Below are 13,737 nucleotides of genomic sequence, written 5' to 3' on the forward strand. Positions count from 1 at the left end.
ATAATAGAAGCAGGAAAAATAATATAAAACTTCTTGGTCTCCTAGAGGGGGTTGGAAGGAGTTAATCCGATCCAGTTTATAGAGGACTTCATTCCAAACCTTCTTTCAAACAAATTTGCCTGTCAGTTGGAAGTTGAGAGAGCTCACCTTATTCCTAACCGTATAACAAATAAGCAATTGGGGCCAAGACCTTTTATTTTTAAATTATTACATTATCAGCAAGTGTTAGAGATTCTGTCTGTGGCAATACAAACTTTATTTGTATACCGCAAATACCTATAACAAGTTCAGAATGGTTCACAAAAGAAATAAAAACAATTTACAGGAATAACAATGATTATAAGAAAGCTATACAATTTTATCCTAAGAATATATATTTTAAAATAAATGTCTTTAAAGCTTTTCAAAAACATTTAAAATTACTCTGAGATAACTGAAGGTGGCAAACTTTTCCATTATTTGCCACTAGTAATTAATCTTCTTGAATTGTATTTATTACTTTGATTGGGATTTTTTAACAGGCTATTGGGTCCTTTGATAGTCTTCTTTCCAGTATAAAAGTGCACGTCCTGAACCTGAGAGTAGTTCATTTTCACCTGTGAGATATGCAGAAGGCATCATCTACATTTTCAATTCTACCTTAGAATTGCCGCTGCTGGGTCAGACCAGTGATCCATCATACCCAGCAGTCCACTCACGCGGCGGCCCTTAGGCAAAGACCTAACTGAGACTAGCCTTACCTGTGTACGTTCTGGTTCAGCAGGAACTTGTCTAACTTTGTCTAAAATCCATGGAGGGTGTTTTCCCCTATAACAGCCTCCGGAAGAGCATTACAGTTTTCTACCACTCTCTGAGTGAAGAAGAAATTCCTTATGTTTGTAAGGAATCGATCCCCTTTTAACTTTAGAGAGTGCCCTCTCGTTCTCTCCACCTTGGAGAAAGTGAACAACCTTTCTTTGTCTACTAAGTCTATTCCCTTCATTATCTTGAACGTTTCGATCATGTACTCTCTGTCTCCTCTATTCAATGGAGAAGAGGCCCAGTTTCTCTAAGCTCTCACTGTATGGCAACTCCTCCAGCCCCTTAACCATTTTGGTCGCTATTCTCTAGACCCTTTCGAGTAGCACTGTGTCCATTTTCATGTACAGCGACCAGTACTGGACACAGTACTCCAGGTGAGGGCATACCATGGCCTGGTATAGCGGCATGATTACCCTCTCTGATCTGTTAGTGATCCCCTTCTTAATCATTCCTAGCATTCTGTTCACCCTTTTCGCCGCCGCCACACATTGCGCGGATGGCTTCATCGACTTGTCGACCAGTACTCCCAAGTCTCTTTCCTGGGGGGTCTCTCCAAGTACCGCACCAGACATCCTGTATTTATGTATAAGATTTTTGTTACTGACATGCATCACCTTACACTTATCCACGTTAAACCTCATTTGCCATGTCATGGCCCATTTATTGAGAGTGTCTATTTCACGTTGCGGGTCTTCGCAATCCTCCCGCGTTTTCACTGCTCTGGTAAGGCAAACTACTCTGGCAAGGCAAACTAAAAACTGAAATGGCAATGGAACAAAATCTTATTGCTGCCAGATTTTGCAATGCACACAGCAGCCCTAAGGAAACAATTTATTCAGCTTCGTCCCAACTTAAACAACTGGGAGCGAAATATGGTTTATTTTATCTAGCGATCATGCAAGTCACACAAAACAACTAATTATGAAGATCCAGAGGCTCTAAAGAAATTTTTATTGCAGCAGGAGGAGGATCACATGGTAAACAAATCTGCTTAAATCAGCTTACAATATGTATAAGTTTAGTGGATTTGAGATGGAGAAAACTGCAAGTTTATTTGATTATGTCTAATTTGATTTTAAATAACTTTAGCTTTAATAAAATGACAGTTATTTGACCGTTTTTAAGTCACGTGATGCCTGCATTAGAAGATATATGTCCCAATAATAAATTTGCATCCTTTTTTCAGTTAAAGCAGACATTTGGTTTATCGGGGAAGCAAAACTTTAAATGGATACAATTAAAACAAGCTATCCAAAAAGGGATTTCTGAATGGCATTCTTTAGATGGTCAGCAGAGTAATATGGCAATATGAACCTAAAAAGTCCAAAATAGGCCTGCAAGATATTTGGAGTTTAGAGTTACAAATTAATAGTTCATAACTAAATGGCCTAGGCTATGGAATCATAGAGTGAGATGTACAGCAGATGGACAAAGGGGAACCCATAGATATTGTATACTTAGACTTCCAAAAAGCCTTTGACAAGGTACCCCATGAACGCCTACTTTGGAAACTAAAGAACCATGGGGTGGAAGGGGACGTACACAGATGGATCAGGAATTGGTTGGCGGGCAGAAAGCAGAGGGTAGGAGTGAAGGGCCACTACTCGGACTAGAGGAAGGTCACGAGTGGTGTTCCACAGGGATCGGTGCTTGGACCGCTGCTATTCAATGCATTTATAAATGATCTAGAAACGAGGACGAAGAGCGAAGTAATAAAATTCGCAGATGACACCAAGTTATTCAATGGGGCTAGGACTAAAGATAACTGCAAAGATTTACAAAGGGACCTAAACAAACTAGGTGAGTGGGCGACGATATGGCAGATGAAGTTCAATGTAGAGAAATGCAAAGTCTTACACATAGGAAACAGTAACCCGAGGTATAGTTACACAATGGGAGGGCTGTTATTGAGTGAGAGTTCCCATGAAAGGGACTTGGGGGTAATAGTGGACATGACAATGAAGCCATCGGAAACAATGCGCAGCAGCTGCTAAGAAAGCAAATAGAATACTAGAAATAATCAAGAAGGGTATTACAAGCAGAACGAAAGAAGTTATCCTGCTGTTGTATCGGGAGATGGTGCGCCCGCATCTGGAGTACTGCATCCAATATTGGTCGCCGTATCTAAAGAAGGATATGGCGACACTCGAGAGGGTTCAGAAGAGAGTGACACGTTTGATAAAAGGTATGGAAAACTTTTCATACGCTGAAAGATTAGAGAGACTGGGGCTTTTTTCGCTGGAGAAGCGGAGACTTAGAGGGGATATGATAGAGACTTATAAGATCACGAAGCGCATAGAGAAAGTGGAGAGGGACAGATTCTTCAAACTTTCAACAACTACAAGAATGAGAGGGCATTCCGAAAAATTAAAAGGAGACAGATTCAGAACCAATCCTAGGAAGTTCTTCTTCACACAACGGGTGGTGGACACTGGAACTCGCTTCCAGAGGGAGTGATAGGACAGGGTACGGTATTGGATTTCAAGAAGGGATTAGACAATTTTCTGAAGGAAAAGGGGACAGAAGGGTATAGATAGAGGGCTAGTATACAGGTCCTGGACCTGATGGGCCACCGTGTGAGAGGACTGCTGGGCATGATGGACCTCAGGTCTGACCCAGCAGAGGCACGGCTTATGTTCTTATGTTCAAACTTTATACTATTTAATGTATAAAGTATTTTGGACTCCAGTGAGTTTACAAAATCAGACTCGACATGATCTAATAGGTGCTGGCATTGCCAGTTAGAAATTGGAACGTTAGATCATCTTTAATTTTACTGCCTTTTAATATTAAGATTCTGGAAGTCCAAATGGAGCAAAATAATTTTGATTCTTGAAGTCCCATTTCTGTTATCATATGGAATTATAATGTTTGTACTTCAGTTATGAAAAATAGCCTGCTAAATAGTTTCAAAGATAAACTTCTTCTCATTATGACAGGTGTGGTTTTGCAAATGATTACAAGGAACTGGAAACAATGGGATAAGTTAAATATGCCATTTTGGTGGGAGACCCTATGTCTGTATTACCGATATGAGAAAATGCTTACAGAAAAAATACATTTGTCACAAAGATTTATAGGAATCTGGGGGTCCATTAGATTCTTATGTTAAACAACTTTAATAATATTGTATACCTACCATATTAAAGATTTCATATTCTACATACAAATCCAGAGAGAGGGGAGGGGATTGTTTATTTTGTATTCATGTATAGTGTTATTCATGTATAGTGTATTCATGTATTAGTGTTTTTCAAGAATGTTATTGATGAATAATCTTACACTTACTGTAAGATGTGTTTTTATAAAATTAATAAACAATTCAAACAGAAAATACAGTATCTTAGAAAATGAGCAGAGCAGAGTAATGTAGGATTTTAAGACACAGAGATACATCTTGAACGTAATACATCAGATAGTACAGCTATTGAAAATAAAAATGCAGATGTGGCAGTAGCAGGAGATACTAGAATTGTTGGAAAACAAATAGACCTAATATGAAATAATTGGGATTTGCAATTATGGAAGAAAATTTAACTTTAAAATCTATTGTATACCACAGGGATTCACCACCCTGTCATGCTGACATAGAGAAAAGCTGTTACTGAGAGTTAGAAATGAATCGGATTCTGTCCAGTGTATTTCTCTCCAGAAAGTGTGACTGGGGGAAATCTTCCTTGCAAGGTAGGAACAAAAGCCGGCCAGGTGTTTGGAGAGAATGCACTAATATAACAAAAAGCTATCTAGAACCTGGGGAGAGGGGCAGAGGGTAAAAAAGGCCTTGGAGATGAAGAGCCTTTAATAGAGTTTACTGTTGTCTTCTCAATAAGCCTACATGTATGCAGATTTACATCTTAATTACATCTACTGTTTGAACTGTGTATTTTAATAGCACCAGGCAAAAATTGTTGTAAGCTTGGGAAAAGTTTACTGCTGTTTAATGGAAATGGTTTCCTAATTGCTTTTATAGCAGCTTGCCAGGAATAACACAATGAATTTAAAGAGGTAGGGTTTTCACAGTGCCATATACTTATTTCCATTTTCCCCGTATGATATAGCGCTTGCTAAAGAATGCCGTTACGTTTGTCTATCCATCCGTCTGTACGCAGAACCCAAACAAACCTACGCATGAAGACACACATGCACACATACCTCATCCATCTTTTTCTAGCCCCCCTCCCCCCACACTCCATCCACCTTTTTCCTGCCCTCCCATACACACTTCGTCTATCTTTTTTCATCCCCCCCCCTCATCTCCCTAAACACTCCATCTACTTTCCAGGCATCTCCCTGCCTCTCTCCGGCTGCTTTTTCATTCTCTGCTATCCTGGGCCTGACAGTTCCTTTGAGCCATATGAGTCTCCAGGCTTAAAAGAACCACAGGGGAACGAGGTGGTAGAGAAGATAGAGGCAGCCCAAGGTGCAGCTGGGCAGCTCCACCTCTTTCTAGGCTGGAGTAGCGTTACCAGTTGTCTGGGAGAACCCAGACATGTCTTTTTTTTTTTTTTTTAGAGGACCGTCCAGGTGCCCAGATGGATTTCCAAAACCTACAGTTTGTCTGGGTTTTGGAAGGCCTTGAGCCTGGGGCTGCGCTTGGAGAGCCACTGAGCGTTCACAAAAATGACTTCACATGCTTGTGCGCATGTGTCTGACATCATTGCATCACATCTACACATGCTTGAAAGCCCTGCAGACATGACCTGGGAAGACAGCCCTCCAGATGTGGCCAGGGAACAAGAGACAATATTTGTGTGGGGGCAAGGCTGGGAGTAGAACGAGATAGGGCTAGGGATAGAATGGGGCAGTGCCACCTGTCCTCTTCTTTGCATGAACAAATCTGTAGGCGTCATTCACCGCATCAATTTAAAAAAAAAAAAAAGTTTGACCTTATTAGTCCATTAAATTACAGTAGGATGCCTACCGCTGCCTACAATCGGAATGCTGTTTTGAGAATCAGGCCCATAACCCTTAGTAGTCTATAATCTGTGTGCTTAGCTCCTAGGCAAGCCTCTGACCTGCCCATATCCTTCCCTTGGTCATGCTCCCTAGAAGTTGCACCTGATATTGTGCACACAGCTCCTAGAAAAAGATTAAGGTTAGTTGCATATGCAACTGTCAATTGGTGCCAATTAGAGGGGTAGGGGAATTAATCAAAGCGCACTAACCAACTTAACATGTGCTAACAATTAGTGTACACTAAATTGGTTAGTGCCCTTTGATGAACAATTAGTATGTGCTAAACACTAAAGGCTAGATTCACTAACCTGCCCGATCATGGCCGATCCGTGTCCGATCCGGGCAGGTCCGAAGGATTCTTCAAGCAACAATATTCTAATGGGGAAATTGGAGGAACGCCTTCATGCGCTGACACGGATCTGCTTTCTGTGCATGCATTCGTGTTTGTTTGCTGCATTTTTTTTTTTTTGGGGGGGGCCCAACTCGATCCCCGGCGGCAAAAGCAACCTCTTTTTTAAAAACTTTTTTTTAAACCTCTCAACTTCTTTGCGATCCCGTGGTTTTAACCCGCTTAAACCCACGGGTTAAAACCAGAGGCTCACTGTGCGGGGAAGGGCAGGAGAGATTCGGGGAAGAGCAGGGCAGCAATTCAGGGTTGCAGGCAGGAGAGATTTGAGACAGAGAAGCAAAGAGCAGGGCGTGCAGAGAGCAGGGCAGAGAGCAGGGTGGCAATGGAGCTTGAGAGTCTGAAAGGACGTTTGCGACTGGTCCCCAGCAGTCGCTTCTTGGGTTGATCGGCCAGCCCAGTCGGTTCACAAAATTTGTTTTGTGAATCGCATTCCTGCCTACTTTACATGCCGTTCCCCTCATTTGCATGCGCGGATCGGAATCGGATCGGCAGAGAGGTAAGTGAATTGGGCCGGAGTAAAATCGGATCGCAAAGGGGGTCGCAAACCAATTGGTATACGATTTGGCACACACTAATCGTTACCGCATGCAAAATCAGTTAATGCCCCATGATGAATTCTCCCTTTAATGCTAATTAACACTGATTTAAGCCAATAATTGGCTGTTCATTCCAATAAACAGGTAATTATTAAATTAAGTTGCACTCACAACTAACCTTATTCTATGAATCGGGTATTCTACTTTGCATGCTAAGCAGAAAGCTGAGTGCCAATTATATAGAATTAGGGGATTAATGTCCTTTAGTAAAAGGGCTCCTTATATTTATATTTATTATGAAGGTCATTACTGACCTTTAGCCAGGGGCAGTGGAATATCCTTTTTCTTAAAAGGGCCACAAAAATGAGTCTTCAACCCTGCGCACCCAAGTTCTCTAATTGCTGATGCTGTATTGGATAAAGTATTGGTGAGGTTAAGGCCTCTCTGGACCACCCCATTCTGCTGCCTATGCCATTAGCTGTTTACATAGCAGATAACACAATGCAGTAAACCATCTCAAGAAGGTAGTTAATTACATCTCTTGCTATGTTCCGTACAGCTAATTTGTGGTAACAACTTTCTTTCTTCATTAACTGCAGAGTGCAGAATAGACCTCCCACCAATGCTGTGAAGCGCCTCAACTTTTAACATCAAGGTTCTTCAATAAGGCTCCGATTCACTAAAGTCGGCGATCGTTGCTAAACCTGTTTTCACAGGTTTAGCAATGATCACCGCTAACCAACCTGATTCACAAAATGGCCCACCGTGTGTTTTTCCCTTGATCGCCCATTTTCCGATCAGGCCATGCAGATTAATAAAACTCTATGCAAAATAGCCAAGCAAATGATTCATTTACATTGCTTGGCTATTTTGCATCAGGTTTTACGATCCTAAAGCCCGACTGCTGTAGACCTGTTGGTAATTGTGTTACCGACAGGTCTGCCTGTTTTTTTTTCTTTTTTTTTTCATGGCACAGATATTTTGCATGTATTACACATGCAAAATATCTGCCAAAGGAAAAAAAAAAAAATCCCCCACTGCTGGCAATAGCCCTCCCCAACAACCCCTAACAATCGCGTGCCTAAGGAAGTCCCTGATTGGCTCAGACACATCAGGCCTCTTCCAAGGGAGAAGCACGAGGTATCTGAGCACCAGGGAGAGACCTAAGGCCCAGTGGCGTAGCAGATCAGAGGAGGAATAAGAGCAGGAAGTGTTTTTGATACCTCCTGCTCACAACAGAAAGGTATAGGCACGGGACGGGAAGTGGGCACTGCAGTGGCATGAGGAAGTGGGCATCCCTCCTGCCGGTTTCTTCAGGGGAATGGGTGGGCGGACGGGAGTCTTCATGGCAGGAGGCTGCTTCTACTGTCACTATTGTCAAGAGAGGAGCACGAGGCTTCTGAGCCAATCAGGGCCTTAGGCCCCTCCACGTGCATCACATGATATACCAGGCAGGGGCCTAAGACCCAGTGATGTAACAGACCAGAGGAGGAGCAGCAGCAGGAGGAGGTGTTTTTGGTACCTCTTGCTCCCAACAGAAAGGTACAGGCACGGGGTAGGGGAGGAGGAAGGGGTGAGGAGTGGACACTGTGGTGGCAGGAGGGAGTGGGCATCCCTCCTGCCAGTTTTTTTCAGGGGAGCAGGTGGATGGGCAGGCTGGAGTCGTCTTGGCAGGAGGCTGCTTCTACTGTCACTACTGTCAGAGCTCTGTACCGACTCAATTGCTCACTGAGCAATTGAGTCGGTGAGTTGGCATGCAAATTATTTGCATGCAAACTTGATAGTGAATCAATCACTGTTTGAAAATCAGTCAGAGAATCGGCCAACAACGATTGAGTCACTATTTTTAGTGAATCTAGCCCTAAGTCCACAGTATCAGCAAAGTGGAGTGGAGGAGTCGCCTAATAGTTACTGCAGCAGTCTGAGACCTCGATGTTCTAAACATACTGTTAAAATCCTGTGGCTCGTTGTAGTGCTGATTTCAAAAAGATGAGCAATAATGTCCAGGAAAATTCCATCAGATCAGTCTTTGGAGAAAGCAACTGACATGTGCAGAATAGTCCATGGAAGGAGGCATAAATATGTACATGCGCCAGGAAATGCTTCATCTTAGACTTGTATGAGCATCAATCATAGGTGTGCCTTATTGTGGCATATCATGGGCGCATGTCATAAGTGTCCATTGATGCCATAGGTGGAGGGGAGGGGGACATATATGCTATTTATGTAGCCTATTGCAGCCAACAGCCAGGTGCTGAATATTCATGTCTAGCTAGTTATGTCATGTGATAGAACCAATTAGCAGCTAGCCACTAAATGCAAATATTCAGTGGAAGATAACTGGCTTTCTCCTGCTGAATATCCATGGTTAGACACCAATATACTATTTAACCAGCCAGGAGTTTTGAATATCAGGGGGGAAAGGGTATGAAAGTTTGGGGAGAGGGCAAGTTTTATTTTTGAAAGTTTTGTGTTCTATAGGGTCAGCAGAATGGGACTATGCAATTTTTTCCACAACTTTGGGGTTTTTAAAAAAATGTTTTTACAGTATAAAAATTCAGATACCTAAGGTTAGGGTTACCATATGGCTCCAGAAAAAGGAGGATGAATTGAGACATCTGGGCTTTACTTACATTGAAAGCAATGAAAGTAAAACCAGGATGTCTTAATCCGTCCTCCTTTTTCTGGAGCCATTTGGTAACCCTACCCAAGGAGGGTTATGTGATTTTTAGGGTTAATTACTTTTTTGTTGATAAATATATATATATATATATTTTTAAAGATGTAGCTAGTCCATTTCTGAGGTTGAAAATTGGCAGGATTATGCAGTTGGAATCCATCTATCATGTGTTATAAATAAGCCACATACCCCATTTTGATACCTTTTTGCTTAGCGGGTCACAAACCACATAAGGCTCTATGCCAGTGATTCTTAAAACTGACCGGGTTTTCAAGATATCCCTCTATCACCTCTATTATATGCAAATCTGCCTCATGCATATTCATTAGGGATATCTTGAAAACCTGACGGATTGGGAGTCCCCCAGGATAGGTTTAAGAATCACTGCTCTATGCAGTAAAATACCTAACTTGGCTGGCAGTATTGTAGTGATTCTATAAGAAAGAGGAAATGTTTGCAAGAGGGAAATGAATGAAATAAATTTTTTACCTGTTTTGTTGTAGTAATCTTAAAGAGAAAGAGAGACAAAAAATGTTTTTAGATGTTTAAAACTTGACCTTCCTAACTTTCTCCTCCCCTGATATTTAAACACTGCTGTCGGGACTGAATTCAAACACTGACTGTAATGTTTATATCTGTACCTGGATATTCACTGCCAATCTATGCTCTGGTACCAGCAGTGGCGTACCTAGGGTATGTGGCACCCGGGGCCCATCATTTTTTGACACCCCCCCATCTATATGAAAAATATGATTTTTAGTAACAATCCATATATCGCACAAGAGTGTACCTAGGAAAAGGAAGCATCTTAAACACTGTAGTAAGCACTAGAACACCAACACATACATTGTAAAACTAAACAAGCCAGATCCCGCAGTCAGTTGATCCTGCAGTCAATGCCAACTGAAAACTATTTTCTTTTCATACACACAGAACAGAGATACACCCTCACCCAATATGAAATAATCACAACTAAAAATAGAAATATGTAGACAAAAGTTAAACTGAACCGCCAAGAAACCAGACCTTGGATACAATGCAACACCACAAAAACAGTAACACATGTCCTCTAATACAGTGCAAAATATAAAGACAGTAGATGTAAATTTGAAAAAACTGATACATAACAATCACCGCTTTACAAATTAACAATTAAAAATAAACAAATAATGAGAAATAAAAGAATACCATTTTATTGGACTAATCCCCATAAGCAGTCACTGTTCCCTCTAAGCTGAGCAGGAGTCCTCCACCCACAGTCTCACCAATAGAGGGTGCTGTTTTACTGTCACATTTTTCAATTGTGAGGGACAGGCAAGTTCTGCAGGACTCCAGGGAACATACCTGTCCTTAGCGACTGAAAATATTCCACCCCCTAGTGGTAGCAATGCAGCTGGAGGACACCTGCTCAGCTTAGAGGGAACACCCGCAAACCACCTGATTCCATCCACACAAGCCTTGAATTGTTTATATTAAAGTATAAAAAGAAACAATATTCTGTACAATTGTCAATTTATAAATCAGCGTCTTCTCCCCACTCTCTCTTCCCCATTTCCCTTCAGCGTCCTCAGCCCATTCTCTTTCCACTTTCCTTCAGCGCACACACAGAAAAACAAGCAAGTAATTTTTTATCATTTTCATTCTATTCATTCATAGAAATTAAAGTCTAAATAATGCCAGTCACATAACAAAACATGATTTTACAAAAATAATTTCCTGCAGTCAAGCCTGCAAGGATTACTAGATGTCTTTCAGCAGCTCCTCTCCTTCCCCCTTACCTTTGTGACCAAGTCAAAATGATCTACCAACAATAAAATTTTAAAAACACAAAGCACCCTCTATGCAGAGAAAATGTTAATTATCATTTATATTCCACGGGTTTTCAAAGAGGTCAAGGCAGATGACTTTATGCAATGTCACCTCAGTAACAACTATACAAAAATAGACAAATATTCCCCCTCCCTTTTTACTAAACCGCAATAGCGGTTTTTAACGCAGGGAGCTGCGCTGAATGCCCCACGCTGCTCTCAATGCTCATAGGCTCCCTGCACTAAAAAACGCTATTGCGGTTTAGTAAAAGGGGGCCATAGTGCAAAATGTAGACAGCATATATAAATTCTCAAAACGGACACATTTTGATCACTAAATTGAAAATAAAATAATTTTTCCTACCTATGGTAATTTCATCAGTCTCTGGTTGCACTTTATTCTTCTGACTGTGCATCCAATATTTCTTCCCTTCTTTCAGCCTCCTGTATGCTTCCTCTCTTCCAGACCTCATTCCCTCCCCAAACTTTTTCTTTGTTTCACCATGCCCCCTTCTTTCTTTTTCTCTCTCTCTCCATACCCCCTTTCTTTCTCTCTCTCTCTGTGCCCCATTTCTTTCTTTGTTTCACCCTGTCCTCCCCTTTCTTTCTTTCTCTCTGCCCTCCCCTGTGCCACCACCATTGGGAAAATGCTGCCACCACCACTGGGGAATAGGCTGCCACTGCCGCCATCGGGAACAGGCCGGCGCCGAGTTCGCCCTGCTTCTCTTCCCCGTGGGTCCAACCAACTCTTGCCACCCGACGTCAATTCTAACGTCCGAGAGGACGTTCTGGGCCAGCCAGGCAGCGATTGGCTGGCCCAGAACGTTCTCTCCGACGTCAGAATTGACGCGTGTGGCAAGAGTTGGTCGGCCCCACAGGGAATAGTAGGGATAAGTCGGCGCTGGCCTGTTTCCGATAGCGGTGGTGGCACTCAAGTGGCTAAAGAGACGCAGTTTGATGGCCTAGGGAGAACACTGGAGGGTGGCCAGCTGTGCACCCCCTTGGGGTGTAAACCCGGGGCAGACCACCCCACTCCACCCTGGTATGCCACTGTCTGTACCTCACTCCCTCTCTATGATCAAAAATTCTCCTTTCTTCTATTCCCCGTGTACACAACCATCTCTTTTCCTCCCTTCTTCTCTCCCAAGTCCATGCCTTCTGTGTCCAAAAATGCATTCCCTCCCCCACCTCAGCATCTCTTTCCCTCCCTTCCTCTCTCCCGTCCATGCCTTCTGTGTCCAAAAAATGCATTCCCTCCCCCACCTCAGCATCTCTTTCCCTCCCTTCCTCTCTCCAAAGTTCATGCCTTCTGTGTCCAAAAACCCATTCCATCCCCCACCTCAGCATCTCTTTCCCTCCCTTCGCTCCCAAGTCCATGCCTTCTGTGTCCAAAAACACATTCCCTCCCCCACTTCAGCATCTCTTTCCTTCCCTTCCTCTCTCCCAAGTCCATGCCTTCTGTGTCCAAAAACACATTCTCTCCCCCACTTCAGCATCTCTTTCCCTCCCTTCTTCTCTCCCAAGTTCATGCCTTGTGTCCAAAACGCACTCCCTCTCCCCTTTTGTGTTCTGCGTCTGCCTCCCAGCCCATCTTAGCAAAATAGAGCTCGAGCCGCGAGGCTTGTCTTCTATTTCCTGCCTGTCCTGCCGCGCACACAAAGCCGACCGGAAGTCTTTCCCGATGTCAGCGCTGACGTCGGAGGGCAGGCTTTGCTTAAGCCCTCCCTCCGATGTCAGCGCTGACATCGGGAAAGACTTCCGATCAGCTATATGTGAGCGGCAGGGTAGTAGGAGCAGAAGAAGAGCCTTGCGGCTCGAGTTATATTTAACCCCGCGGGTCCCCTGTCCAGCTCTCTTCTGTGCACCCCCTTGGGGCGTGCACCCGGGGCGGACCGCCCCCCCCCCCCTAGGTACGCTACTGGATACCAGTGGCGGACCGCCCGCCCCCCCCTAGGTAAGCTACTGGATACCAGTACTGTGGGAAGTTATCCAGGTACCATTGATATTTCAACACCAGTAGCCACATAACTATCTAGGACAGCTGAACATTGGCATACACCATGCATGTCCAGTTCCCCTTCAGCTGTGCCCCGGATGCCTCATCTTTACCCTTCTGGTGCTAAAACAGTCAGAGATTGATTGATTTTGGTCCTCTTTTACTAGCCTGCAGTAAAGGTTTCTACTGCAGCCCAGGGCGCTAAATGATCCAATGCTACTCCGAAACTCACTATGAGTGTCGGAGCAGCATTGGAGCATTAGCACTGTGGGCCAAGTTAGAAAGTTCCACCATGGCTTAGCAAAAGGGAGGGATTTATTTATTTGTGACATTTGACATCATGGCCAATTGGCCAATTGGCATAATGGCTGTTTACAATCAACCAAATCAGGAAAGGATAGGGAAAACAATGCCTCAGAAAATCATTGACTGGCCCCAGGTGTTGCTATCCCGATAACTAACTTTGAATAGTGAGCCTTTTATGTGTAAATAGAAAGGAAAAAAACAAATAACCTCCTCTGTTTCACAAGACCACCCAAGTGAAGCAATCC

At 43.2% G+C, this 13,737-nt stretch overlaps 1 protein-coding gene across 3 annotated transcripts in view; it reads left to right on the top strand.

Annotated features, from left to right (window-relative positions):
• EPHA5 (EPH receptor A5) overlaps nt 1-13,737 on the top strand; it is a 690,216-nt gene that overhangs the window by 18,254 nt on the left and 658,225 nt on the right. The window contains exon 1 of one of the 3 annotated variants that reach the window (XM_033914869.1): nt 4,362-4,485. The exons of the other annotated variants lie outside the window; for them this stretch is intronic. Coding sequence (XP_033770760.1) covers nt 4,419-4,485 — 67 coding nt within the window. The 5' untranslated portion in view covers nt 4,362-4,418. Of the gene's footprint in view, nt 1-4,361; nt 4,486-13,737 lie in introns of those variants that run through there. 3 annotated transcript variants of the gene reach the window in all.

The sequence above is a fragment of the Geotrypetes seraphini genome, chromosome 1 (assembly GCF_902459505.1).
Source record: "Geotrypetes seraphini chromosome 1, aGeoSer1.1, whole genome shotgun sequence".
In the NCBI taxonomy this organism is placed as follows: Eukaryota; Metazoa; Chordata; class Amphibia; order Gymnophiona; family Dermophiidae; genus Geotrypetes; species Geotrypetes seraphini.